Consider the following 23773-nt stretch of genomic DNA (forward strand, 5'->3'; position numbering starts at 1 on the left):
ATGATGCTAGGTTCAAATCATAGTTTGGCATTTTGAGTTGCTTGCACTACGGATGCGTATTGTTGATCAATTTTTGCTTTCTTTGATTTTGCCCTTCTACCTTTCTAAAAGTGGTAAGTGGCTCCAGTGTCATGGTAGGGTGGTAGTGAACTCAAAAATAATGCAACTCTCTATCAGTGGTCGAGAAGATGATGAATCTATATTAGAGTCTTATAAAAAGCTAAGCGTTTATATTATTAGAATTTTATTACAATATTTTGTATACTTTGGGTTTTGTAATGATTGTAAGATGAATTTGTATGTGAGTGTTTTTTTTTAAAATTTTATAGATTAATATAATTTATAATGAGATCTATTAATTATCAAAATTTACATGTTTATCAATGAGATTTGCATGATGTTAATATCTAAAACTTTGAGTTTGAGGACTGAAGTTTTAATTTGAGATTAGAAATTGAGGAGAAAAACACAATTTTTTTATACTTTATTATTGATTTTTGAAAAATAATTCAATTAAACCGAATCTAATTAATTCAATTTGATTTAATTTGATTTTTATCAAAATTAATTTCAGTTTAGTTACCCAACTGAATCCTCACTTCTAATAAATATTTTAAAAATTATTTTAAAAAGGAAAAGAGACATTTTATTCATAATTAGCATCTAAATAAAATAATCTTAATTAGCATATCTGCACATTATCTAGGTGTATGTGATCGAATTGAAGCCAACTTTTTTCTTTCAATGTCTGTTTTGAAGCTACGTACCATCAAGAATTGAAATACCATTCTTTTCCAAATCCAATAATAACAAATAAAATTAGTAATTCAAAATAAATTGAAAAACTATTATAATTAAAAATTTGGTTATAAAGTATAATTAAGTAGATTTATTATCTGAAAGAAATTAAGATTAAAAAGTTGAATTTAAATTTTCATTTAACTAATAGTTAAAGGGAGATTTATAATTTAGTTCCTGAATATTGTCATTATTAACAAATCAGTCCCTGTATTTTTAGAAATCTATTAAAGCGTTCTTATGTTTTTTTTCCGTCAACGAAATAGTCTTTCTGTCTATTTTTACCGTTAAAAATATAGTAAAAGACTAAATTACCCCCATTATTTTCCTCCTCCTCCTTCCTTTTATTCTTCATCAATTCTTCCTCCTTCTTCTGCTTCTTCTTCTGCTTCTTCTTCTTCTTATCCTTCTCCTTCTTCTTCTTATCCTTCTCCTTCTTCTCCTTCTTCTTCTTCTTCTTCTTTTGCTTCTTTTTCTTCTTTTTCTTCTTTTTCTTCTTCTTCTTCTTCTTCTTCTTCTTCTTCTTCTTCTTCTTCTTCGTTGGAGGAGGAGGAGGAGGAAAGAAAAGATAGGGACTATTTCGTTAACAAAAAAAAAGGACGTTTTAATAGATGTGAGAAAATATAGGGACTATTTCGTTGACAAAAATAAATGATAAGGATGTTTTAATAGATTTCTAAAAATATAGGGAGGGACGATTTCGTTGACGGAAAGAAATGATGAGGAGGGACTATTTCGTTGATGGAAAGAAACTATTTCGTTGATGGAAAGAAACTATTTCGTTGATGGAAAGAAACGATAAGCACATTTTAATAGATATGAAAAAAGATAAGAACTATTTTATTGATGAAAAGAAACGATAATAACGTTTTAATAGATATGAAAAAAGATAAAAAAATATTTTAATAAATTTTTGAAAATGTAAGGACTAACTTGTTAATAATAATAATATTCAATAACTAAATAAAAGATTTTATTTGAGAGTAAAATTGGATTATAAAAATTTTCTCTCTCTTTCTTTATTTAATTTTAACGGAAAAGAAGACGGAATGACTATTTCGTTGACGGAAAGAAAACACAAGGACGTTTTAATAGGTTTCTAAAAATATAGAAACTGATTTATTAATAATCGTAATACCCAGAAACTAAATTATAAATCTTCCATAGTTAAATTATATAAAAGAGAAAAGTATTTTGAATGATGATAATTTATAGTAAAATAAAATTATAAGTGGTTGAATGGTATGAGTAATTTTTGAGAGAAAAAAAACTAATGATTGTAATTTTTTTTTGAGTGAATAATAGACTTATATTAATGGACTCACAGACTTAATTCGATATCAAGAATATTAGATTGAAATTATAATTTTATTATTAATTTATTATTTAAAAATAATTTATGTTTTACATGAAATTCGTGTAAAAACACAAATAATTGTATTAATATGTAAGCTTATATATACTTTCTCCCAAATAAAGTTTTAAAATTGAGTGATATACTATTCATTTTGAAAATTTCACTATCATATTAAAATTTTTTATTTTGAAATAAATCATCAAAAGTAATAAAAATTTGAATGCTAATAAGCTTTAAAAAAGTTATTATTTAATTTGTATGCAATACAAAATTAAGTAATTGATTTAAAAATACTTATTAAAATTTTAAAGTTTTATTAATTAATTTTTATTAATAATTATAGCTGTTGATTATTTTATTATTTAATAATTATAATTTTAAAAAATTATTAGTTATAATTAGTATTTTAAATTTATAAAAAAATTTATTAATTAATTTCTTGAAGGTATTTTATATTTTTATAATATTTAATAATTAAAATTAATAAAATGAATAATTAATAAATTTTTTTAAAATTAATAAATTTTTAATATATTTTTTAAAATTAATAAATTTATTCATAATACGCTAAAATAATAATTTTTCGTATAAACGAAGTTGCTACGGATTTGCAAGGTCTTAGTCAACAACCCGAAACTAAAATTAACTACTGGGGTGTTGGATTTCACAGTCACACACCCACATTAGTTGTTAACCTAAATTTCCACCAACCAAAATTTACTTCACCAATTGCATAAAGCCACGTCATATCTAAAACAACCAGCCACGTGTCGCTCATTAGAGTGCACTCATAATGAATATCCTTAAGTATAGTACGCACTTTTCTGAGTGCTTTTACACATTTGCCCCTCTAGGCTTCGGTTTTTCTATATATTCACTTCCAAATTTATGGAAAGCCCCACAGTTGCCAATTTGATCAGTAGAGCTTCTGTTTGGCTTTAACAATGGCTTCTCTTTCCTTCGTTTCTTCTCCTTTCTTGTTTCTTTTCCTCTCTGTGGTTTTGCTAATCTCACCTGCACATTCACTTAACTGCACATCGCAGAAGTTCACCAACAACAAGGTCTTTGATAACTGTACAGACCTCCCCACACTCGATGCCTACCTGCACTACACCTACAACTCCTCCAACTCCTCCCTGTCAATCGCCTTCAAGGCGCCTCCGGCCGAGACTGACGGCTGGGTCGGGTGGGGCGTCAATCTCAATGGAACTGGAATGGCAGGTGCTCAGGCTCTGGTGGCACTGAAAAATGGCACCGTAGTCGTGGTGAAGAAATATAACCTCGCCTCATATACTGATATCGAGGAGACATCGAAGCTAACGGTGGATGTCTGGGACTTGAGCGCGGAATCTGACTCCACTGGAAACTTCGTGATCTTTGCTTCTGTGAAGGTCCCGGCGGGTCCGTCGGTGAACCAGATTTGGCAGGTGGGTCCTTCGGTGAAGGATGGGTTTCCGGAGAAGCACGGTTTCGCTTCGGCAAATCTTCAGGCCATGGGAAAGCTGGAGTTGGTGGCTTCAAAGAGCAGTGGAGGAAAGACTACAGGCGGAACTGGTACGAATTCTACTAGCTCTAGTAGTGAGGGTTCTTCTAGTGGCTACAAGATTAAGGAGTTGAATGTAGGTTTTCAATTTGGAGTTCTTGCTCTTCTAGGAATTCTTATGGTTTTCTGAATTCGATTTTGAAATTTTTTGTGTTTGGCAGTGATTTCAGAAATACAGTAGTGTTTAGAGAATGAATCCAAGCGAAATTTCATTGTTTCTTTTTGTCGATTCATATGATTTTACAAACAGCATGATAGTAAGCATGATTACAAAAGTAATAGTGAACTATTAATGTCTCTATCTATATATTTTCCTTTTTCTTCTAGTCTTTTCCCTCAATTAATCAAAAGTTTCAAATTTTTTAAAATAGTATTTAAAGATTGGTAAATTACGAATTTTTTAATATTAATTAATTATTGATAGAATAGTAATTATTCAAATTACTTTTTCTCATTTTATAATTTTTTGTTAATTTTTTAATTATTCTAAAATTATTTTTTATTATAATTTTATATTATTTTTAATAAATATCTTAAAATATTTAATAAAATTAATATATTTAAAATAATATTTTTATAAATAAAAAATAAAATAAATAAAAATTATGTGATGGAAGTCATTTTTAGTTTTTCTTACATAATAATTGAAGAAATCATTAAAGCTGTTATCGTTGGGACAGTGTGATGGGCAGCGATTGATTAAAGAAGAAAATTATGGATTATGAAATTGAGAATGAATGTAATAATTCCTGTGGGACCAATCTGTCTACCATGAAAATCCGATAATTCCATCATAGTTAAGGCATGAGGAGATTATATATTATTTTAATAGTAAATTATAACATCCATTCTTTAATTCTGGGACTTATTTGACGTTCCTCTTATAGTTTTATGGAAAAATTATACGGTGTATCAAAATTCATTAGCTACTCATTAATTTAAAAAAAAATATTAAAATATGTTTGAAATTTTAAAAAGTTTATTTTTATTAATTTTAATTATTAAGTATTAAATATTTTTATAAAATTGAGTATATTGTAAGAATAAATAATAATAAATTTAACAGTTAAAAATTAACATAAAAATAATTAATAAATTTTTTAAAATTTAGAGATATTTAATATATTTTTTTGAAATTAAGAGGTTAATTATTTAGTTTTTTTATAAAGATTAAATAATAAATTTTTTATAATTTTTTATAATTATTTTAAAATTTTCAATTTTAACTTTATTTTTTAAAAATCTTTTTTTATATTTATTTTTTTACTTTTCATTTTTTTTTCACATTCTTAATTTTTATTATCAAATTATCACACACTTGTCCAATAATGAAATTGTTATGTATTACATTTATATTTTTATTTATTTATTAAATAAGGAAAATAAATATTTTTTTACTAATGCATGTGCATGTCACAAAACCCATTGGACTATAAATAAAAGATTACACAAACTATTAAATCAAATCAAATTATATAAATAAGTTGAAATCAAATTAAAATAAAGTAGAACAACTCAACCCGAAAAACACAACAAATCAACTCAACTCGCTCAAATCTAAAAGAATACGAATTGACACATCCATTAAATCTAAAAGAACACAAATTGACACATCACCAAACACATTGTCAACCACCGTTTGTCAGCATATCTTATAGTACTTTCCATCACTGAATGGAAAAAAAATAAAAATACAAGAAGCCAACAATGATATCAACGCAAAAGCAAACCCCAACATAAAAGAAATTAAAAAAAAACAATACTTAAACGTAAAAAGTCAGTAAAATACACTGAAATTTCAATCTAAATAAATAAAGAGACACACACCAAAGCATAGCAGAAGAAAATAATTAACGGAAATGTTACTATTGAACATATTGGTATGATTTCACGCTGTCTACATTAAACTCTAGATAATTTCTTTGAAAGCTAGAGCAAAGCATCCTTGAGTTAGGTTCATAAATCCACGCTTTCTGGATCATCACCGAACTTAAAAGAAACAAAATAAATAAGAAACATACACCCAAATCTCCATCCACTACAAGGAGAAGATCCTAAAAGAAGCCAAATAATAAAATGAATACAAACACAAACATTCCCCTGGCGGGAAGAGAAACGGCAACACTAAATTGGTAACGGAAGTAAATCACCAACTAGAAACTTTAGACAAATTACAACTTCGTTCCCTTTTCTGTTTACACTCGATCGCTTTTATTCTTCTCTCTTACTTTAGAAGCACTCAAGAATTTTTTGCTAAAAAAAGACTGTATTTTTCATTCTCATTAATAAGTGGTAATATAAGATTCCAAACTCAAGAAGTACATAAAAAATTCCAGGCTCTTTGGACAAAATTTAAACCCTTAAAATAAGGCTTTAATTAAATGAGGTTCACATCCCATTAGTGATTAAAACCTGAAGATTTAATAATGGCCAAATACATATGTGGACACCTGAACTTTATAGGAAAAATCTCATGGCACCATTAATTTCTAAAATATTCCAGTATGCAGTTATGCTCTTAAAAAATGAAATTAATTAACCCTTAGCTACAAAGTTAGCATCAAGAGTGAATGGACGCATTAAGCAGAAAGTAAGAGATTTTAGTTAATGTTGATATGGAAAAGGAAAAAAAAAAACAATATAAGCTCCCTCCCTCCCCATTGAATATGCTAGACTGTCAATTAGGATTAAGGATTTAAGGAAGTGTGATTTGCTTCTCGTTTCTCTTTAGAATTTCTTAACCATTTGCATCTCATTTCTCTTCAGAATTTCAGAATTTCAGAATTCTCTTCAAAAACTTATCGATTTTCATCTGTTATTACCCGAAGCAATTTGACTTGCTGTAAATGGATGGTACTCGCGAGGATTTCACAATTCATAACATTGTGGAGAAAGGAGTGTGCTGAAGCACTCTTGGACAAAATCCTGGAAGGAGGTTCTTTGGATGTAATAAATATGGAGTGAGATTTTAATTTTTAGCATATTATTTGTTTTCTCTCAGTGGGAGCTCAATCATCCACACATTTAGTGGGAGCTCAATCATCCACACATTTAGCAGAAGAAATAGCAGATGATCATCCGACGAATTAAGCATCTCAGAGCACGGTAACCTGTTTATACCAGACACAGATGTCGACATGTTGTTGGAATGTTACAGTTTATGATGTAAGAATCTTATGAATCATTCTCTCAATCTCATCTTCAATAATCCTGAAGGTGGTGAAGTTTATTACAGTTGCAAGATTGACCTTAAACCTTGGTTTTTCTGGAGCAAAAAAGGAAGCAAATCGTTTGATCTTGAAGGTTGTCATATTGATATCCATTGGGATCTCCGTTCTACCAGATTTTTCGGTAGCCCGAAGCTGTGCAGTGATTATTATGTTGCTTTAGTTTCAGATGGAGAGGTGGTGTTATTGTTAGGAGATTACAGCAAGAAAGCTTATGAAAAGAACAAAAGCAAGGCCTGCTTTTGTGGATCCTACATTATTTTACAAGAAAGAGAATGTATTTGCGAAGAAAGCTTTCACGATGAGAGCTAAATTCAACGAAAAGAAACAAGAACATGACGTTGTTGTAGAGAGTTCAACCACAGGACCTAAAGATCCTGAGATGTGGATTAGCATAGATGGGATTTTGGTGATTCATGTTAAGAAATTGCAATGGAAATTCAGAGGGAATCAAACTGTGATGGTGAATAAACAACAGCTTCAAGTTTTGTGGGATGTTCATGGTTGGTTGTTTAATAGCCCTGGAGCAGGTCATGGGTGTTCTTGTTTAAACCAAGGCACCGGAGGTCTAGTGCTGACAAAGATGGAAGCTCTCAGGCGACCAATTATGATATCAGCGAAAGGTATTTTTCTCTCAATTAAATTCTATCGAGAGGTTCTTTTTCTTTTTCTTTTTTTTTTTAATATTTTATAATTAGGAATTTGTTTTCTAATTTGGTAATTTAGGGATTTAGAGTAATTTATTTTATTTATTTATTTTTATTTTATTTATTTATTTTTATTTTATTAACAAATAAATGGATCAAATATCCACATAATTATTTTTTAATCTGTTATGATGTGTGTACTTATGTAATAAATTATTATTTTTTAATATGTTGAGTTGAGAATTAATTAATTTCATCTTCTTAAAAATATAAATATGTACCGAAATGTTTTAGAAGTGGAGAGTATTACAAAATTTTTAACCTTTAATAATATTATTAAATTATAGTGTGTTGGATTTTAGTATTTTGATTTAATAAAAATATTAGTATTTAAAGATTAAAAAAATAGATTATGAAAAGTTAATTTATCTTTTAAGTTTTAATTAATCAATATTAAAACAATTAATAGTTGCTAAAATAATTAACCATTATTAAAATAGTTAGAATTGCATATTATAGTTTATGTAAAATAATTTTAAGTTTTTTTTTTCTCTTTTGTTTAGAGAGAGAAAATTCTCTCAAGTGGAAGTTTTTTTTTTTTTTCTTTACCTTGGCTAATTCTCTTATTTTTGGAGATCTTTGGGCAGGAAGGCTCTCCTCCTTGCTCAAGGCTCTAGCTAATTGAACAGAAGTTCTGCCCTGCACCCTCTCCGTAGCCATTCTTAAAGTAGAGTTTTTTTATTTTAATTTGCATGTAACCATCTATTTTACTCCTCTGGCTTCGCATAGTTTAACTTAACGTGACATGTGGTATTATTATAAAAAAAAATGAAAATAGACTTAGTTTTTATACTTTTAATTTTAAATCTAAAATTTACAACTATTTAGTCTCAATTCTTCAAGAATATTAAACTTAATAATTTTTATTATTAAAATTATTTAAATGCTATTTTTTTTTTATATTTATGTCCTCTTTCCTTTTACTATCATTTATTACATTATTTTAATCGTTTCTTTACTTTATAATTAGGCATTGTTTTTATTTATTTTATATGTTAATTTTTAGTATTATGAGATTCAGAAAAAATAAAGAAAATAGAGTTTTCAAGTGTGTAATCTTAATATGAATAGTCACGTATTTCCCCTTTTATTCTTTTTTTTTATTTATTTTTTAATGATATATGACTGTCATTCTATTATAAGTAACACTTGTGTTTGTCACGCAGATTCGCATATACGAACGTACTTCTTATTCATTTTTATCAGGCGGCCCTTTAATTCTCTTTCGGCGCGCATGCTGATAGAATCTTGAGTAGCCGGACCTGTTGTCCTATCTCCCATCACAACACACGAACTAAGCTCTTCTCCGATGGATCCAAGTCTGGAATCAATCTAGTTTGCTTTGATCAATTATTGGATGACATGCGGACGGCCTTTATGGGTTCTAATGAGTTTTGAGTCTGCTTTTCAAGTCTCAATCTCAATCCTGACCCTAGAGCCAGCAGACATGCGGACGGCCTTTATGGGTTCTAATGAGTTTTGAGTCTGCTTTTCAAGTCTCAATCTCAATCCTGACCCTAGAGCCAGCAATCATCAGTTTTAATTATAACACATTACAGATTTTAGAAGCTCATTTATATATATATATATATATTTTAAAAAATAATGTTCTTAAAATTATTATTTACTTAGATTATTGAAAAATAAAGAGAAATTATTTTATATAATATAGAATATAATGAAAAATTTATTTTATAAAATTATAAAAATTGTATTTTTTATTATTTTATTAATAATATCCGGCGATAAGTGAATAAAAATGGCGAATTTTATTCTCCACCATTGTCTCTGCTATGCATAGTAATAGTTGAAAATAAGGGTGATTAGTAAACTAAAATAACTTAATTTTCTCATTAATCAATAAAATATTTTTTTTATTGACTTACTTCTTCAAATGTCCTTAGAAAATGAAAAAAAAAAATTATTCAGAAATATTTTTTAAAAGCAAAATGAGACTAATAATACCAAGATGTTAATTAACAATTTAAATATTAACTTAAACTTCAATTTTCCTTAACACCACCAACTCTGTTTAATGTATAATTAATTCCTATCATGGTAAGCTCGGAAAAATCAATCTAAAAGGATTCACTTCCAAATCTGATGCACGTTGCTACTTCTGCTTTCTTCAGTCCAAATACATTCCAATCACAATTCTCTCAAGTTTGGAAATGCTTTAATTGCTTTGATTCAATTGGAAATTTCCATCCCATCTTCCCATTTTCTTTCATCCGTTTCCTCTACGTAATGCCCACGAATTTTCTCCACACGTTTTTTTCAAACTTTTCTCCTTTATATTTCCTATCAGTTTCCTCCATTTTCAGGAAGAAGGAAAGCTCTCTCTTTAACAGAAATGGCTTCTGTTAGCTTCCCAACTCTGTTCTTGATTCTTTTGTTCTCTTCAGCTTTGCTATTCTCTCCTTCAAGTTCCCAGAAATGCACCTCGCAAAAATTCAGAAACAACAAGCTCTTTGCAAATTGCACTGATCTTCCTGTCTTGGATTCTCACCTGCATTTCACTTACAATTCTTCCAATTCCTCTCTCTCCATAGCCTTCATTGCTCCTCCTGCCCAACCTGAGGGCTGGGTTTCGTGGGCAATCAACCCCACGGCCACTGGCATGATCGGCTCTCAGGCTTTTATAGCATTCATATCCAACGGCTCAGTGGTCGTTAACACTTACAACATTAGCAGCTACAGTGCGCTTCAGTTATCGGAGTTATCGTTTAATGTGTGGGATCTGAGTGCGGAGTCCGACGGAAAAAATATAGTGATATTTGCGACGGTGAAGTTGCCGGAGAAGGCACAGAGTCTGAACCAAGTTTGGCAGGTGGGCGCATCTGTAAGTGGGGGCCGGCCGAATAAGCATGATATGGCGGAAGTGAATTTACATTCTAAAGGGTTGTTGGAGCTTGTGGGTGGCGGTGCTCCAGCTCCAGCTCCTGCTCCTGGTTCTGGTTCTGCCCCTAGGCCATCTCCGGTGAAGCCTAGAAGCTCTGCTGGAATTCGAAAGCTGGATGTCACTCCACTTGTTGGATTATTTGTTCTGCTTGGTAGTTTTGTTGCATTTTGATAAATTTTAATTATGTATTATCAATTATTTAATTTTAATATTTTTTATTTTTCAAATAGTTTTTAATTTGAGTGGAGTAATATTAGAAACATGTTATTTTTTTTAACAAATGAAAAATCTAGAAACAATTTGGATATCAAAAATATTAGTTTCTCCCCTTTTTCAAAAAATATAATCAATTTTTTTTAGCTTTTAACTTTTTTTTTCAAATTTACATAAATTTTATCTCTCAAAAAATAACATAAAACTTATTAATCTTTCTGAAGATATGTCTAATCTCAAATCCTATATTCATCAAAAGCTTTCAATGAATTAATACAATTCTGGCAGTGATGGTCTCCTATTAAGGATGATCTCAATGGCTTTAAGGTAATCAGGTCTCCTATTAAGGATGATCACAATGACCTCAAGACAATCAGACTCAATAATCAAGCTACCTAAATTCATGTCTTCTGCCAGCAGAATTTCTTTATGGATAGCCCAAATCTCAGCAGCAAGAATAATAACTCTGCCAAAAGAGGCTTGGAAACCCTTGAATTTCAAGAGTTAAAACATCTTTCTAAATTTCATCCAAACTTAATTTTTTTAATTAAAGTAAAATATGTTAACTTTAATTTTAAATTAATTTGTAAATTTCTTTAATTAATTTATAATATGTATAAAAGTGATAAAAGTAAAGAAATAATAAAATAAATAAAAAGTCTAAATTTAATAATAACAAATCAAATGGTTGAAACAAATAAATTTATTTGTTTATTTTATTAATTAAATAAAACATTGGATCAGCAATGACCTGCAACAATTTACTATATATAAATGTAATGAATTGCTTTGAGTTTAAAATTGGCGTATAAGAATGCATATCTTAATCTTTGTGTACATTTACTTTTAAATTTTAACAAGACATAGTTGGTTATCAAATCTCTTAAGAAATCCAATTAGTACTGATTAGTGGATAGAAGATTCCATATTTACAGGTGTAGTGGAGATCTATTAGATTACATCTACTAACAATAACTTTCTATGAACACTCGACCTGTTCAGGAGAAGGCGAGTCTTGGTGAAACATTGAGTGCCATAGTGTCCTGATCTTCCTTCCTATGAGTGAGACCTTTGTGACCGCATGTCAACTTATTAGATCCATATCTGCTCCTGTCTTATGGTGACAACCCATGACTTACTTTAGTCGATCATTATGTTCGCATCAAGGGTCCCCTCACTAGTGTTCAACTATTCAGATTCAAAAGTTACAATTGCCTTCATAACCTTGAATATGTGGCATGTCCTAATTGAGTCTTCATGTTCATGTTGCTTTGACTATTGTGGGGATAAATAGTGTTGCTTTACTTCTCGAGCTAGAGATAAAATGCCTTATGGCTTAATAGTTTTAACACTTGAACCTTTTTCAGCTAGTTAAATGCCTTTAAAAATTTTATTAATGGGACTAACACCTAGACATTTGTCTGGCGATTATCCGCCTTGCAATTTAGGCATAAATGCTCTTAAAAATTTTTATTAACAGGACTAACACTCAGACTTTTTATCTGGCGGTTACTCGTCTCGTAGCGCTTTTTAGCAAAAGTTACCTTTTAATTATTGTCTTTTAGGACTAACAACCGAAAACACGCTTGGTGATGACCCTCCTTGTGGCACTTTTTGATAAAAAAAATTATCTTTTAATTATTGTATTTTGGGACTAACACCTGAAAACTCACCTAGCGGTTACTCGCTTTATGGTGCTTTTTGATAAAAATTGCCTTTTAATTAGTTTTTTCAGATCAACACCTGAAAACTCACCTCGCAGTTACTCGTTTTGTGGTGATTTTGGCAAAATTTGCCTTTTAATTATTGCCTTTTGGGACTAACACCCGAAAACTCCCCTAGAGATAACTCACCTTATAGCTCACTTGGCAGTGATCCACCTTGTGACGCTTTTTGATAAAAAATATCTTTTAATTATTATCTTTAGGGATTAATACCTAAGGACTCGCTTGACGGTAACCCGCCTTATCGCTCGCCTGGCAATGACTCGCCTTGTGACTCTTTCTGGTAAAAATTACCTTTTAATTATTATCTTTTGGGACTAACACCCGATAACTCGCTTGGCAGTTACCTGTCTTGTCGGCATACCTTGAATAATTTTGTTAGTAGGACTAATACCCGACCGGCGGATACCCGCATCATGGCCTTAGTATAAAATGCCTCAATTAACCAGAGTAACACCCGGTAATCGGTCTGGCGGATACCCGCCTCATGACCTTAGCTTAAAATACCTTAGTTAATGGGACTAATACCCGGTAATCAGTCTGGTGGTTATCTGTCTTGTGGCGTTTTTCTTTTCTCCACGCTTTCATCCATCCATCATTTTTTATTTAAATGCCAAAAAAAATTGAAGAATACATTATAGTTTTATTGATAACATTTCCATAAATTACGAATATTCTTTCAAGAATAATTAAAAGACTCAGTTATCTAATTTGACAAATTTATAAGCGTCGAGACGATATAACTATGGAGACATTTCATGACCTTTTTCAGTTCTCGCTCAACTTACCAGACCCAGTCTCCCTTCTGGTTATCTCAGGTCATTTAAGGACTGAATATTCTCCTACAAAGCCTTAAGGTCTTATTCATGATTTAAATATCTATGGCGTTATATCTGTTGCCCCTTGATCCTCCTGCAATAACGTGAATTATCCATACAGGTTCATTTTCATTAGGATTGACTAGTACTCTTACCTCGGGTTCTAAGCTTTTTTCTTCTCTATCTTTTATAAAAAACCTCCTCAGGTTTTATCTCTAATGAGTCTTTTAGTACTGTCTTTTAGTTGCCTGTATTCTTCTGTAATGTGCCCATAATTCTCATAAAATCGGCAATACTTTATTCTATCTTGCATGTCTGATTTGTCCGATGCAAGCTCGGTAGACTATTTGATCTCTTTGTTATTTGTCCTACTCCACATAAGTATAAGTGTTCGCAAGTCATTTAGTGGTGTATAGTTTCTAAACTTACCTCGGTTATAACTACTGTGTGAACTAGATAACTCCTTTCACTTTAATAGCTTTGCTTATCTGACTTCTCAGTCTTATTTTGACTCATCCACTTATCTTCTCTCAGCACATGGACTTCATCATCCAACCTTATGTACTTCTGAGCCTTATCCATCAGCTGTTGATAGGTGGCAGCTGGATTCTTAATCAAAGAATTCATGAATTTGATGTCGTGAGTTTTCTTTTTTTAGCGGCTCACATGCTATTTCATGATTTAGCTCTTCTGCCTGAGCTTAGGTATTGATACCATTTTTTAGCCAAACTTGTGAGCATGGACGAAAATACTCGGCATAGCACGGAATCATTGATGTCTTGAAACTGCATCGTTGTTTTGAAGATTGCCAGGTAAGTCCTAGAGTTTGCTGTTTCATCATATTTATCCAAATTCGGCAGCTTAAATTTGATAGGAAAGGTTTCTGCAAGGATTTCCTCCGACAGGGGTAAGGCATCGTCTAGACCATAGTTCTCCTCTTGTTCCTTCTGGTATCTTTGCACAGCATGAACCAACTTCTAGTTAACGTCTTTTGAATCCTCGTCCGATGACTCCTCATCCTCCAGCTTAGCCTTCCCTTTGGATTATGTTTAAATCGCTTCCGTCTGAGATTTTGGGGTCTCAATGGAAGCCTCCTCCCTTATTCTGGGAGCCATAAATGAGGCCTCCTCCTGAGTCTTATAATACTTGAGAGTTTCTTACAACTTTTTAATATACAGCTGGAGCATCTGTTCATTATTCAAGTTGTTAACCTTTGCCTCATTTACCATGGATGGAGTATTCTATCCATTGCCAGGAGTGGTAGAAATGATGGCCCCCTTATTGAAAGTGGACTTAGTACCTCACAAGTTGTCAGCCATTTGTAGAGTAGAGGAAAAAAGAAAGTGTTTTTTTAGGAGAAAGTGATTGAGAAGACCAAATTGAATCCAAATGAACAAGAATAATTTAATGGATATTCCGACAATGGAACCAAATGATGTGGCTGAAAATAGAGCCGAGTTGTGATTAGTCAATCTACAAAAGAGAAGATGTGAGGTAGTTGGCACCTACTGGTAGCCATTCCGACTCTTAAGTCAGTAAGCTGATAGAATAGGTGAATGTAACAGATTGTTTTATTTTAGAATGAGTGTATAAGAATGTGTACCTCGATCTCAGTGAACATTTGCTTTTATACTTTAAGAAAATAGAATTAATTATCGAATCTCTTAGAAATTCGACTGGTACTGATTAGTGGATCCATGTTTATAGGTGTAGTGGGGATATATTAGATTACATTCACTAATAGTAACTTTTTACGAATATGTGACCTACCCAGTAGAGAGCGAGTTTTGGTGGAACACTGAGTGTTATGATGTCCTAATTTTTCTTTCTATTAGTGAGATATCTACGACTGTGTGTCAACTTATTAAATTCATGCCATATAATCCTGTCTTATAATAAAAACTCATAATTTATTTTGAGTAATTATTATATTTCCATCTATATACATAATTTTTTTAATATGATATTTTGTTGAGATATTTTTCTTTTTTCAGTGTTGTCATGCGAATCAAAATATTTTATAGTTGTTATTCTTATATAACAATTAATGAAAAATCTCCACCCACATTAATAGAAAATTACTTAATTATTTTCTCATGGGTTTTCTTTTTTAATTAGTAAATTAATTTTCACCCTATGTAATAGAAAATTCCTCAACAAAAAATTAGTGATTTCATTTCCTTAATTAAAGAATTTATTTTCATTCGTAATAATAAAAAATTGCTTAACTAATTTATGTCCTAGTTAATAGAAATTTTATTTAATTATTTTTATACACATATGTGAATAGGCAAAAAATTCTTTTAAAATTTTAATAGGATAATATATATATTATAAAATTCATATAGAAACTTAATATATTATTAAATTAAGTATATATATTAAATTAATATATATACTTAATAATAGAATAATTAAAATTAAATATATAAGGTAAATATTATTTAGAATTTAAATATAAAACAGAATATTAATAACGGGGGAATATAATAATTTTCCCAAATTATTATGAAAAGAATACACTTCCAAATCTGATGCAGGATGCTATATTTGTCTGGTCTAGTCAAAGATTGGAAGTCTTTGGTTGTGTTAAATTTCCCAAAATCAGGCCACAATCTTTACCAGACCAAATTCAATAAAATCAGAATCATGTGCGGTTTGGAAATTTGTACAATTTAGATTTCATTTCGTTTGATTCAATTGGAAATTTATAACCCATTTCTGCAATTTTCACTCAATTCCCCTACTACAAAATCCCCATATGATTATCACAAGATCTCATACCCCTTTTCTCCTTTATATTTCCTCACAATTTCCCCCATTTTCAACCCCAGAAAGAAAAAAAGTAAGCTCTCTCTGACACAAATGGCTGCTGTTAGCTTCCCAACTCTGTTCTTGATTTTCTTGTTCTCTGCTTCTCTGCTATTATCTCCTTCAAGTTCCCAGAAATGCATCTCTCAAAAGTTCAAAACCGACAAAATCTTTGCAAATTGCACTGATCTTCCTGTCTTGGATTCCTACCTGCATTTCACCTACAATTCCTCCAATTCCTCTCTCTCCATAGCCTTCATTGCTGCTCCTGAAAAACCAGAGGGCTGGATTTCATGGGCGATTAACCCCACGGCCACTGGCATGATAGGCTCACAAGCTTTTATAGCATTCACATCCGACGGCTCACTAGTTGTTAACACTTACAACATTAGCAGCTACAAAAGGCGGCCGAAGGTATCCAAGCTATCGTTTGATGTGTGGGATCTGGGTGCAGAGTCCGACGGAAAAAATATCGTGATATTTGCATCGGTGAAGTTGCCGGAGAATGCACAAAGTCTGAACCAAGTTTGGCAGGTTGGGACACATGTACGTGATGGTGTACCAAGAAAGCATCATACGGCGGACGCCAACAAGAAATCTACAGGGTTGTTGGAGCTTGTGGCAACTAGTTCTCCTGCTCCTAGCGGTGCTCCTGGTTCCGCTTCTGCTCCGACACCGTCTGCTGAGAATTCTGGGAGCTTTTCTGGAATTGGGAAGTTGGATATGATTTTATTTGTTGGATTATTTGTTTTGCTTGGAATTTAGAGTGTTGGTTAAGTAATTGACCACAGTATGCAGAACATGGTGGTCGGGCAGAAATTTTTATTATTGACCATATATACATATGAATTTTTTTTTCTTTAAAAAAAAAAATTGTCTATTTTACTTATCCATTGCATATATTTTATTACAAACAGTTACTATCCAACATTTAAAAATTTAGAAAGCCCATGATTTACACAGGCTGAAGCTATTTTTGGACATCTCCCATCTCTCAATAAATTTAAAACTCGCTTCAAAAATGGGCTTGAACCAGTCATTTAATCAATAAAAATAGCTAAAATAATATGCTTAACGAATTAAAACTCCAATCACCACTAATTAATCCCACAAATTATGCATTTCAGATCACTCCGCTGCCACACTCCATGAATCTCTTCCCTGTATATAAATGCTGACACATTCCTGTAACTGATCAAGCAGACAGGCTTGCAGCCTCTGTCTTAATCAGACAGTTTTGTCGTTCCCAAATATCTGGGTAAAAGGTGATCTGGGTTATAATTTTCTTTGATTTTTAATTAACAATGCCACCTTTAGTAATCATAACACTATCAATATGTGCAGCTCTGTTAATCTCACCTTCATTATCCCTCACCTGCACCTCACAGAAATTTACAAACGAGAAAACTTTCCCAGACTGCATGGATCTCCCACAACTGGACGCCTCCCTGCATTATTCATACAATTCTTCTAATTCCTCCCTCTCAATCGCCTACGTGGCAGCTCCTGCCAAGCCAGACGGCTGGGTCGCATGGGCCATCAACCCAACTTCCACAGGCATGGTGGGTGCACAGGCGTTGCTAGCATTCAAATCCAATGGTGCACCAGCGGTTAAGACCTACCCCATTTCTGCATATGGACCCATCAGGGAAGGCAAGCTCTCGTTTGATGTGTGGGATTTGAGTGCTGAGTCTGTGGATAATAAGATAGCGTTATTTGCTTCGATGAAGTTGGATGACAAGGTAAATAAAGTGAACCAAGTTTGGCAAGTTGGCCCTGGTGTTGCCGGCGGCGTTCCTCTCTCACATGACATGGATGAAGCTAATACGAAGGCCACTGGAGTTTTAACATTGGTTGGTGCTGGAGGTCCGGCTTCCACACCCTCATCAACACCTGCTGAATCAACTCCTGATTCCCCACCCTCAACAACTGCTTCATCAACTACTGATGCATCAACTCTTCCTCCTTCGCCTGAGAAGTCTGAAGGTTCGGCGATTGAGAAGTTGAGCGGATTAATAATTGTTATGCTTGGCTGTTTCATTGGATTAAAATCGTAATTTATATGGGATGTTCATTCATGATTTCACTTCTATCTATATAATAATAAAATTCTTATAATATAAGATTTATTAACTCCATTTTTTTTTATTATTCCTTTTTCTTTTCTGCTTCTCCTGTTTTCTTCTATTCAGCAGAAGAATGAAGACTAAATATTCAAAAGAACAGTTTCTTACCCATATTTACTAAATTAATAAAATAAAACTATTAAATTATATCTACCATCTTGTTTTTTTAAAAAACAAATCAATATACCAATCATGAAAAGGAACTCAATGCAATCCCAATCAGATGAGAGGCTTCAAAAGTAACTTCCAAATCTATATTGTATTAAGAATTTATAAAAGCGGGCTTAGATGACCTTTGGTCCATACTTTAAGACTTCAAAGGAAATTAAATTGTCTTTTTCAAAGAGTTAGCAATCAAGGGAGATTTTTAGAGGTAAATAAATTCAAAAGATATAGACATCAGTTCTATGATTTTTTCATGAAAAGACATTTTCATTTATATTTTAGAAGTATTTTAATTTATGATGAATCAGATTCAAAACAATATTTTTCCATGTGAAAAATGAATATATATCTTTAACATTTGAGAAGGAATAAAATAAATAGTTTTTATTTTTTTATTTCTTAGTTTACTATTTATTACTATTGAGTTCTTAAATCATAATAATTTACACTTATGATCACATAATTTTACAATTATTTATAATTTTATCAATTAATTTTACTTTTTAACAGAAGTATAAAGATGAAGACCGAAGAGATAGACAATCATAATTTATATGTAATAATAAGTGTATTTAATTATAAAATTTAGAAGTGAAACCTTAAAAATTTGTAAGTATTTAAAAACTTCATGGCATTAAGTATCAACGTCGATGGGCATTAAAAAAAAAAAAATAAATAAAAAATGCTGCTAACACTGCACGTATGGCTATACATGCATGGAAGTTATGTCATGCCAGGAATGAAAGGTTGTGGGTCAATAAAGTTTTGTCACCCAGTGAGGTTCATCATACTGCTAGTTCCTATTTTAATGATTATGTGGCTTCACTTGTGTTTCGACCAAGGACGTTATCCCATCCATCTGTTCCTCGTGTGCTCCCATTGGTTGAGGCTACCACTCTTGAAGTTGATTGGATTGCATTCATTGATTGTGCAGTCTTTGCTAGTGCTGATTTGTTCAGTTTTGCAGCAGTATTTGAGGACTTGGAAAGCTTCTTTTCCATTGCAATTTCGGGTTTCTATGAGGGGGGTGGGCAACCTGTTATTGCTGAAGTTTTGGCCTTGCGTCAATGTTTATCTTATGCTAGAGATTGTTTTCTTCAGGCGGGTTGTATTTTTACGGATAACCAATCCTTAGCCTTGGCTATTCGCTCTCCTCTGGATGACTTTTCAGAGTTTGGATTAGTTGTTTCTGATTGCAAAGATGTTATGCGGTCTCAGGGTAACATTCATGTTTGTTGGGTACGGCGTTCAGAAAATAGGGCCGCCCATTTATTAGCTAGAGAGTCTATTCATCATGGTAGATTCAAGATTTGGATTGACATTCCTGATTGTCTCTTGGATTATTTTCTACAAGATAAATAAATCTTTCTTGATTCAAAAAAAAAAAAATGCTGCTAACAACAACTTGCCGTGATGCCAACTTGTAAACTCCAGCTCATCCACTTGGTTAGTTGCTTGTTTATCCACGTGGTATTGTGGGGCTCACAAGTTCCACATGCATCTCTGATCACCTTCCGTCCATTGCTCTTTCATCCCGAACATCCCGTTACTAAATTAGTAATTATATATTCACCTTTCACGGCTTGTGCGTGTCCTTCACGATTCTAACAGAGTAAACGAGGATATGCCACGTTGCAACATCTAAACGTGTCATTACCGAATTGGTCATTTTAAGAAATTAATTTTCTGCAATAAAGTTCTCCAACTAGCTTTTTGAGCTACCCATGTCTGCTTGTTCTTCTCATTTTCAGGCCTTGTGTCCTTAAAGTTCCTTTCTATAAATTCTTCCAAAGATTTAGCATCCGACTTCTTCAGCTCTCAATAATGGCTTCCCTTCGCTCCTCTCCTTTCATTTTTCTTCTTTGTTTCTGGGTTTCTCTAATCTCATCTGCTTTCTCTCAGACCTGCTCCACCCAGAAATTCACCGGCAACAATTTGTATGCTCACTGTGTAGACCTCCCTACGCTCACCTCCTACCTCCACTTCTCTTATGATTCCTCTAATTCTACTCTTTCTATTGCCTTCCTCGCTTCCCCTCCGGCGTCGGATGGTTGGGTGTCGTGGGCTATAAACCCCACTGGCACCGGAATGGCTGGGGCTCAGGCGCTCGTTGGCTACAAGGATTCCAAAGGTTCCATGACTGTTAAAACATACAACATCAGTTCTTACACGCTGGCTTCCGTGGTGCAGTCCACATTGGCTTTTGAAGTATGGGACCAACGGGCAGAGGAGGATAACGGCGTCTTCAGAATCTTTGCCAAAATGAAGGTTCCGGCAGACTTAGCGGCGACGGGGTCGGTGAATCAGGTGTGGCAGGTGGGTTCCAGCGTCGACTCCAAAGGGGTACTGACTCCACATGCCATGAGTTCTCCGAATTTGAACGCCAAGGGAACATTGGATTTGAAAGGAGGACAGAGTGTGGCCACCGGTGGAGTGGACTCCAAGACTAAAAAGAGAAACGTGAGTTTGCTTGAGGAATCTCTCTTTCTCTCTCTCTCTCTCTCTGTGAGAATGAAGTGGATGATTTGGAACATTTTTTTTTTCTCTTTTTTATTTTCTCCTCCGTTTTTGTTCACTCTTGTTTCTCCCTCAAATTTCACAGTTGTTGATATTTGCTTGGTCGAGAAATAGAAATTAAGAACCCAGATATGGAGGTATTTGTTGCAGGATTTTACCAAATTATGATAAATTTTCTTATTTCCCTGCCAGATTCATGGGGTGCTGAATGCTGTGAGCTGGGGAGTTCTGTTTCCAATTGGAGTTATAATGGCACGTTACCTGAGACCATTCCAATCTGCAGATCCAGCGTGGTTTTATCTCCATGTTGCTTGCCAGGTCTCTGCCTACGCTATTGGAGTTGCCGGGTGGGCTACTGGTATTAAGCTTGGAAGTGAATCAAAGGGCATTCAGTGGACTGCTCATCGTAATATTGGGATCACACTTTTCTCTTTGGCAACGCTACAGGTAAATTCTTTTTCCATCATACTTATCTGATCAATGTGACAAAGGGAAAGGGAAAAAGAGGTAGTTTCCCGGAAGTGGATCAGAATTTAGCCTTATATTGAACTTCATGATTTTGTATGTTGCCAGATTTTCATAAATTTTGTCCCCCACTCTTTTGTTAAGTCATGGTGAAAGTTTTTCCTGTAGTGTAATGAATTTGATCCTAGAAAACATTGAAGATATGGTAATCTCACTGAATGAAGAAAAGTTTGGCCCTTTGTAGTCTTGTATCTAGAGCCACATAAATTCTTGGGATAATAACCTGTTTTTCCCTTGCTTTCCTTCTTTAATAGGGAGCTTGATAATTCTGTCTTTTTTCTGTATTTGTCCCTCTTCTTGGCTGGCTGTGGTACCAATGAGTGAGATCTTGCAATTTGTTTGTTGTTGTGGAGTATGGCACTTGATTTTCAGCTGATTTGAATTCCGATGGATACTAATTGGTTGGTTCTTTCAGATTTTTGCATTGTTTTTGAGACCGAAGAAGGACCACAAATACAGATTCTACTGGAATATCTACCATCATGGTGTTGGATATGCCATACTTGTTCTTGGCATTCTGAATGTGTTCAAAGGTCTTAACATCTTGCACCCTGAACAAAAATGGAAGTCCACTTACATAACTGTGATAGCAGTCTTGGGTGGGATTGCTTTGTTGCTGGAAGTAATTACTTGGATTGCAGTCTTGAGGAGAAAGTCTAACAAATCCAACAAGCCTTGTGATGGATATAACGGACAAGGCAGGCAACAACCATTCAATGCATGAATGATTCTCCAATTTGATATTGCTCTTCCTAGTAGATATGAATATGATTTTGAAATACCCTTTTCACAACTTGAGATTCTACTAGGCTTATCTTCTGTTAGAATGCTTTCTTCTTCTCCTTCTTCTTCTTCTCTTTTTACTTAATATCTTGTAAAATGGTTTGTCTTCACCTGATATCTTTTTAATACGCTTATAGTTAGGGTCTTGAACACATTTCTGAAGTGAAATTATTCATGATTTTTCTTTTTTGGTTTTGTCAAGATTGCTTGCTGTTCTTCGACTGTATACACCTGGGTACTTGAAAGATTTGCTTGCTCCTTTAAACTCTTTTGAAATGAAAAACTGATTGAAATCTGAAACTTCCTCATAAAATTTTTTCAAAATTGGAAAACTAATGTTCATGTGGGCAAAATTTGGAGTCCAAGCAATCCATTGTGATTGACTTAATTAATATATTTGAAGGTAATTTCACAATTTGAAGCTAAATATATTCCCATGCCATGACAGAGACTTCCATCATGGAGACAGTCCATGGTTGTTGTTGATATCAATAATAACCAATCCTACTTTTGTGGGCTGGTGGGGTTATCTTATATTTGATTTTAATATTTTCTTAAAAGGAAAAAAGCTTTGCATGTGATGCAAATCTGTCAACTCAAGACACTTTGATCAACTACAATTCACCAAATCTGATCATCTTCTTTTTAATTGAGAGTTAATTTTGACTTTTGACTAAATATCTTTACAATAAGTAGGCATGCACATGATTCTAGTCCCCCACTGCTTTCCCTTTCTTCATGATTTCATCATTTGATAATTCTATAGCTCAATTATGTTTCCTTTTCTTATGGTGCATAGTTTGATTTTTCTTTTTTTTTTTTTTTTTTGTTAGATTCCAATTCCTTAACCCCTTTTCTAAGGCATTGGTTGCGTTGTCTTCTCATTAAAATTCATTTACCATCATAAATAGCTAAGAGGAATAAAGTCAAATTCATCTTGCAATTAAAATAAAACAGTAGATTAAAAGTTAAAAAGTCCTGGATGTTGATTCCCTAATAAATATAGAAAGTACCGATGGAAAATTGAAACGGTGTCGCAGCAACTTCGTTTTCATGAAATACAAAGACACTAATTAAAATGCGCTCTAGTAGCTGATGACGACCAATTTTCAAGCCTAATAATGAGAAGATGGCCACGTCACCAATGATGTTAAGCTGACTAAATAAATTTGCAATAATTAATAAAAATGCTTTCTTTTAATTAAAAAAAGAAATCGATATGACGTCATAAGTGCGTCATTAGTCTCTTCGAGTCAACCCTGAAAGTACCGTTACAGAATTAGGTATCCTGAGTCATATGAGTCTGAAAGTTTGGTTCAACCACTGACCACCCAAACACGTTTCTTGATTTTTAAAATTTAAAATCTCTTTTTAATTTTCTATTAATTATACAAAAATTATTTAGCTTTTTAATTGAATTATAAGGTTAAAATAATTATATATAACATAAATAAATAATTCATATTAAATTATTTTTAAAAATAAAACAAATTTAAGTGTCTATTCTCTAATAATTTATTTTTTATTTATAAAAGATATGGATAATTAGTTTTTTAA

General features: G+C 32.7%; 5 protein-coding genes and 1 pseudogene across 5 annotated transcripts; all 6 read left to right on the top strand.

Annotated features, from left to right (window-relative positions):
* Nucleotides 1–3061: 3061 nt before the first annotated feature.
* Nucleotides 3062–4066, top strand: LOC110630305 (auxin-induced in root cultures protein 12). The gene has a single exon (XM_021777734.2). The coding sequence runs from the start codon at nucleotides 3100–3102 to the stop codon at nucleotides 3826–3828; it is 729 nt and encodes a 242-aa protein (XP_021633426.1). The 5' UTR covers nucleotides 3062–3099; the 3' UTR covers nucleotides 3829–4066.
* A 2482-nt stretch (nucleotides 4067–6548) lies between these two features.
* Nucleotides 6549–9192, top strand: LOC110629159 (annotated as a pseudogene).
* Nucleotides 9193–9873: 681 nt separating this feature from the next.
* On the top strand, nucleotides 9874–10776 carry LOC110630463 (auxin-induced in root cultures protein 12). Its single transcript, XM_021777974.2, has one exon. The coding sequence runs from the start codon at nucleotides 9986–9988 to the stop codon at nucleotides 10703–10705; it is 720 nt and encodes a 239-aa protein (XP_021633666.1). The 5' UTR covers nucleotides 9874–9985; the 3' UTR covers nucleotides 10706–10776.
* Nucleotides 10777–16025: 5249 nt separating this feature from the next.
* On the top strand, nucleotides 16026–16886 carry LOC110629144 (auxin-induced in root cultures protein 12). The gene has a single exon (XM_021776059.2). The coding sequence runs from the start codon at nucleotides 16155–16157 to the stop codon at nucleotides 16863–16865; it is 711 nt and encodes a 236-aa protein (XP_021631751.1). The 5' UTR covers nucleotides 16026–16154; the 3' UTR covers nucleotides 16866–16886.
* A 518-nt stretch (nucleotides 16887–17404) lies between these two features.
* On the top strand, nucleotides 17405–18157 carry LOC110629160 (auxin-induced in root cultures protein 12). Its single transcript, XM_021776074.1, has one exon. The coding sequence runs from the start codon at nucleotides 17405–17407 to the stop codon at nucleotides 18155–18157; it is 753 nt and encodes a 250-aa protein (XP_021631766.1).
* A 1943-nt stretch (nucleotides 18158–20100) lies between these two features.
* Nucleotides 20101–22403, top strand: LOC110628972 (cytochrome b561 and DOMON domain-containing protein At3g25290). Its single transcript, XM_021775791.2, has 3 exons — nucleotides 20101–20851; nucleotides 21101–21355; nucleotides 21849–22403. The coding sequence occupies exons 1-3, from the start codon at nucleotides 20216–20218 to the stop codon at nucleotides 22155–22157; spliced, it is 1200 nt and encodes a 399-aa protein (XP_021631483.1). The 5' UTR covers nucleotides 20101–20215; the 3' UTR covers nucleotides 22158–22403.
* The last annotated feature ends 1370 nt before the right edge of the window (nucleotides 22404–23773 follow it).

Source organism: Manihot esculenta, chromosome 13 (genome assembly GCF_001659605.2).
Source record: "Manihot esculenta cultivar AM560-2 chromosome 13, M.esculenta_v8, whole genome shotgun sequence".
In the NCBI taxonomy this organism is placed as follows: domain Eukaryota; kingdom Viridiplantae; phylum Streptophyta; class Magnoliopsida; order Malpighiales; family Euphorbiaceae; genus Manihot; species Manihot esculenta.